The 6,000-nt window shown below is 38.2% G+C and overlaps 1 protein-coding gene across 1 annotated transcript in view; it reads right to left on the bottom strand.

Moving 5' to 3' along the window:
* Tmc1 (transmembrane channel like 1) overlaps positions 1-6,000 on the bottom strand; it is a 175,569-nt gene that overhangs the window by 35,323 nt on the left and 134,246 nt on the right. The window contains exons 10-11 of the mRNA XM_055614177.1: positions 5,691-5,833; positions 864-1,008 (exon numbers count right to left, since the gene is read on the bottom strand). Of these exons, the coding sequence (XP_055470152.1) occupies positions 864-1,008; positions 5,691-5,833 (288 nt within the window). The remainder of the gene's footprint in view (positions 1-863; positions 1,009-5,690; positions 5,834-6,000) is intronic.

Raw genomic sequence — 6,000 nt, 5'->3', positions numbered from 1 at the left:
AGAAGAAGAAGAAGAAGAAGAAGAAGAAGAAGAAGAAGAAGAAGAAGCAGCAAAATGGTAAATAAACTAAATCTAAAAGTCCATAAAGTAGGTGAGTATTGACAGAAAAAGACAGTAAGTAAATTGGTAGGGGCAGGAGTATCATAAGTTTGGGGCCAGCATCTGTTATATAGCAAGCTTAAGGCTGGCCTGGACTACACAAGACCTTGTCTCAAACATCCCAGCACACTTTTTAACAGATAGCAAATGAAAAAGAGAGCATACTCTTAAATCACAATACTAGAAGAATCTCCATTCTAAATGACACTTTCCCAGTACTTTTTTGTTTTGTTTTGCTTTTGCCAGGGGGAGGCTTTTATGAAAAAATTTCACATAGCTTATGCTGGCCTCAAACTTACTTTGTAGCTGAGGCTGTACTTAAATTCCCAATCCTCCTGCCTTCATCTCACAAACACTGGATTTACAGGTCTGTGCAACCATGTCCTGCTCTCCCAGTGTTATTCTTAAAGTTATTTTGTAATGCTTTAGAATCAATTTGCATACTGAGCCTACATGTGTCTACAAATAGCTAGTGAGCATTGTCACATTATTCGAACTATCTCATTCTAATAACTAGTGAACTCCTGTTTTAACCGAATAGCATTATCTTGTGGCTAAACTTGGAGAAGAAAAGTCCCAAAGAGAAAGTACAGCTGTTACTTTCACAGGATACTTCCATCATAATCAGAGTCATCATGGTATGCAGCAATAATGATGAGAACATCTGTCTCAACATTTTCAAGATCTTTGACGGTCGATGTGGAACACCTCTCCACATTACTCTTAAGAACCACATAGTAAGCTTTGGCAGTTTATGCCTTTACCTTAAAATTCATTGTGATAGAATTAAACTTGTTGTCAGCTGTCTCAGGATTACCAATCAGATAGTCCCAGCTGCAGAACACCTTCCAGCTGAAGTTGAACGTGTTGTCATCACCACCTCCATCATCACCAATGTTTTTGGTCATCCTGTAAGAGCATAGACGGGGGCCATTTAGAAAGGCAAGTGAGAGGATGAGAAAACAGCAGTTCAGGGTCAACTGGAAATGCAATGTCTGGAAAGCATTTTTAAACAGTTTTATTCATATAAATAGGCAATAGTAACTTTGATTTTTAAGTGTTATGATTTTTTTATTTTAATTTATTTTTTTTTACTAATTCCAATTTATTCACTTTATATCCCAGCTGTAGCCTCTTCCCTCCCAATCTCTTCTCCTCCCTCTTTTCCTCCCTTGCCCCTCCCCCAGTCTACTGATAAGTGAGGTCCTCTTCCCCTTCCATCTAACCCTAGCCTATCAGGTCTCATCAGGACTGGCTGCATTGTCTTCCTCTGTGGCCTGGCAAGGCTGTTCCCCTAGCAGGGAGAGGTGATCAAAGAGCCAGGCACTGAGTTCATGTCAGAGACAGCCCCTGTTCCCCTTACTAAATTTTACTATTTTTTTTTACTTAACTTTCTCATTCTTTGGTGATCAAAAACTACTACACACTGTTGATTTTAATACTATAGAGGCTGGCAGAAAACTGACAGAATAAATCCCGTACAAAGAGAAGGTGGGGTTATTTTAACGGTGATACAAATCTGTCTGAACTGTATTCTTCAAAGGAAACTGAGAGAAAGACTGGATTGAAAAAAACAAAACAAAACAAAACAAAACAAAAAACAGTGCAATAAAAATAAAAACATGGAACTGAAGCCAGAGCCACTGACCATGCCTTTGCTTACAGTCCACTTCCCTTGCTGAGCACAGCGACAGCAAAGACGCCATCTTATTCACCATTAAGTTTCCAGGCACTAGATAGCTCCCTAGATTGCTCATAAAGATAACATAGATTGTTTTTAAATGAAGAGAAGTAAATTTGTCACTGAGAAAAAGCTTTGCCAATAAACACATACATCATGAATAGCTTTTTGTATACAGGCTTGCAATGGTATTGCTTTCCAGTTCTGTCCTTAACATTTTATGAAAGTTTTGACAATATCATCTTCACTTTGTAAATATTTGCCACAGTCATCCTGGACCATGTTTGTGAGAGGAGAATTTTGCATTTTGGAACTCGTAATTCTAGATACAGTTCATAAAGCAGTGACATGAGATGGGAAATGGTGACTTTAGATCTTTCCTATATCACTGCCCTTCTGTTCCAAGCACTTCTGAAAGAAGGCCAACTGTAGTTTGGAGAAGGGGAGGAGACAGTCATGTGCTATGTGGAATCTGCCATGAGGTCATGTTTCCATAGGCTGGCCTCACAGAGCCTTCCAAGGTACCCTTTAGGGTCCGAACTTCATCGTTAGAAACAGCAAACATTATCATCTCTAGTGGAAATATTGCTGAGAAATCTAACATTAACATGGAGTCTATGAGAAGCTCTGATTTTTTCTTCTCTAAGTAAATAAGAGATTCTTTTAGTGAAAGGGAAATGTAACTGATGGTGAGGAACAAAAGAGGGAGACACAATTTTCATGCTAAGATTCCACTCCAGGAAATACGGAAAGACATCTAGGAAGGGTTTGAGGTGAGTCACAGATATTGTGGGTAAATAAGTACAAAAGAAGTAAAAAGAAAGTGGTTGGGATATTGGCAATTTAAATATAATGTAGACATATTTTTGTTCATTTGAAAACTGTGTGAAATGGTCCCTGATTCTAATGTGATCTGGATTATGAAAGTGTCTTGTACTATACGTAGCTTTGTTAAGTTTATTTTTTTAAATAATATTTAGCACAAGAGCTAAATCAAGGCAATTTAACTGCAAAGGGTCTTAAAATAGACAAAGGAATAATTTTTACACATATTTTAAAACTGCAGGAGGACACCAAGAACAAGCTAGAGGTGTATGTAACTTTGTTGTGAGATGGATGAATCCTCCTCAGAGATTAGGAAAATAAGAATGTAGTTAAAATGGTGCTGTAACCCTTTAATACAATTCCTCATGCTGTGGTGACTACCTACCATAAAATCATTTGATTGTTACTCCATAGCTGTAATTTTGCTGCTGTTATGAATTGTAATGTGAATGTCTGTGTTCTGGTGGACTTATCTGACCCTTCTGGAAGGGTGTTTGACCCACAAGGGAGTCGTGACCCACAGGTTGAGAATCTTTGATTATGCTTTCACTATATGAACATGGCGTGGCCATCAAGCCACTAAACCTAAAAATCTCCTTCCATTCTATTAGAATATGTCCTCAGCTCATTTCACAAGATACTCTGGAGGAAAAAATCGGTCCAATGAAAGATGTAGATGAACAGAGGCAGAAGGTAGGTGTAACATCAAACTTTTCATCTACAAAAACCTGGTTGCAAATAAGTCCTAAGGGCAGCTGATCTTCAGTCCTCAGCACCACACAAACCTGCCCTGTGGTACGCGCTTGTAATCCCATCCCTCTAGAAGAGGTAGATTTGAGGCCAGCCTGGGATACATGATACCCTGTGTCTCAAAAACAAACAAACAAAACCAAACAAAAAATTAAGGAACAGCTGAAGGTTTTTATGATGTACAGCATGTGCCAGACAAATATTATTATTTAAATAGAAAGTGAGGTTTTTGTTAGAGATTCAGAAATGTGGACATTGGCAACTTCCCCAATTAAAATATATTTATATGTTTATGTTATACCAGTTTATAATACACTATAAACAATATATAATTTCCCATGTTGTGGTGATTGTAGTTTTGCTACCGTTCCAAATCATGACCTAAATATCTGTTTTCTGATGGTCTTGGGTGACCCTTGTGAAAAGGTTGCTCAACCCCCAAGAGGGTCATGACCCATGTAGGTTGAAAACCAATGAGTCAAAGACTGGTGTTCAAACTCTGCTCTTACTGTATAATCTTAGCCTGGTCAAGCCAAGTTTATGATACATGTAAACTAGTATATGTACACAAAATTCCAACATCATTCACAGCTTACACATGACAACGTAAGGTACTGAAGGATGTTTTAGTCTATTCTGTGAGTAATACTATTGCCAAGCTCCTAAACAGAAGTGAATATGTGCACTGTCAGGGAACCTTGCGGTGGGGAAGTCTTGGGGAAGCCTTCTGGGCTAAGATGCCATTACCAAGTTCCTCACTAGGCATGCCTTCAATGAATGAATAAACTCAGCTCTTTCCAGCAGTTTGATGTCAATATGCCAGTTAAATGGAGAGATTTTAACTTAGAGAATGGCTTTGAATGAGAGCATCTAGTTTTGAGAAGCAAATCATTTTTAGTTTTAGATTATTAGCTTCAAACACTATAAAGAAACTGGTGCTGAAACTTATATATTGCATTTATTACCAAGACTCCAGACCTTTGAAGAGGGAAAACAATGGAGGGAAAGGCTTAAAATTAAGGCAACCAACCATCCATTTGCCAGGAATTCCCACGACTTTCAGACCTAAAACTGGGAGAACTGTTGGCTAACAAAGACATTCTACCTTGAATGATCAAATTACTTTCTTTTTTATTTGATTTTCTAATTTTTCAACTACATATTAAAGTAGGGTTTGGTTTTTTTTTCCTCATTTCGTGAATGAGGGTGATGAAGTATACTCAAGGTGGCAGTGTTATCATATACCCTAGATGATTTTAGTAGTCAGGGCCCTGTCTCTTCTAATGATGTATCTCATAGATCCACTCATCTTGTCTAATGATGTAGTTCATAAATCCGCTCATATTTACCCAACAGTATAGATTATTTGAGTAGGAGGTGGCAATAAAAAAAATGTGACAGATGAATTGATATGATACAAACATTCAGATAATCATCTATTCTTCTACCAAATACTGTTTCCAAAGCTGGCGGTGGAGGTGGAAGCCATGGGTCTCCTTATAAAGCCAGAATTTTAAGTCACTTAATCATATAACAAGTGACCAAAGCTCCATGACAGGAGAAGATCCAAAGTCAGTCTGGCCTGGTTCATATGCAGATAACTTTGAGAGGGGAAAGCAACGTTGGTGCCTAGCCACTATTTTAAATGTTAGCTTTGGGAAAGTTTGAAAAGTCGGCCACATCTTCTGGAACTTCTTTACCAATGTAAGTGCTCCAGGGGCATTAGTTTACCAAGCACCAGAAAAAATAATTCATGGTCAGTGTAACAGACTTCAAAGACCTAGTGCCTGCACCCAGAAGACACAGTATATCAAAGTGACAATTTTATTTATATTATATGTTGAAACGTTGATGCTCATTAAGTAAATTATATTATCAAAATTACATTTATTTTCTTTATACCACCACTAAAAACATTTAAATTGTATTTTGTTTGTCTTACTCAATCCTTGTTTTAAGTATTTTGAAATCACTTGCCAGAATATTATTTTAGTTGCCACAGGTCTATTAATGCAAAAGAAAGCATGGTCATAGGGCAAAGCATGGTCCTAGGTAATGGACTTTTTTTTCAGGGCTAGGGCTAGAACCCAGAGCCTTGCGCGTGAAATACAAGTGCTATACCACTGACTGTATTCCCAAGCCCTGCATACTGCCACCTTCTGGCCCTACAGCATGCCCCAAAGACCTGTGTATGCATCAAACAAACCCTTTTGTTCTGAGGATGGACTAGTTTAACCTCTGTGCTGATTCATCTCTAGACATGAAATGCAATCAAAATTATATCCACTTCTCAAAATGAGTCTGGTTGATTGCAGAAATAAGATTAAAAACTTACGCTCTGAGGACAACCAGAAAGCTGTAACCAATGCACATAATTCCCACCAGGAAGTAGGACAGAGGTAGCCGGAAATTCAGCCATCCGATCGTGCGTTTATTGTTGTAATAGCCGTAAAAGAGGACAGAGTACTGTGCGAGACCCTAAAATCCAACAACAAAGACACTTTCTTACCAGATGTTGTGAAGAGCAACACAAAGGAAAAGACGGACTTTAAAAAGACTAACCGAGTGACACTGGTTTCCACTGAGGTCACAGTCTGTCATGGGCCCTATTGTTTTGTTCCATAAAGTTAATGTTTCACTGGCCA

This window comes from Psammomys obesus, unplaced genomic scaffold (assembly GCF_907164565.1).
Source record: "Psammomys obesus unplaced genomic scaffold, mPsaObe1.curated_primary_1811, whole genome shotgun sequence".
NCBI classification, from domain to species: Eukaryota; Metazoa; Chordata; class Mammalia; order Rodentia; family Muridae; genus Psammomys; species Psammomys obesus.
Note: the sequence above shows the minus strand (reverse complement) of the source record. Positions and strands in the feature narration are given on the sequence as shown.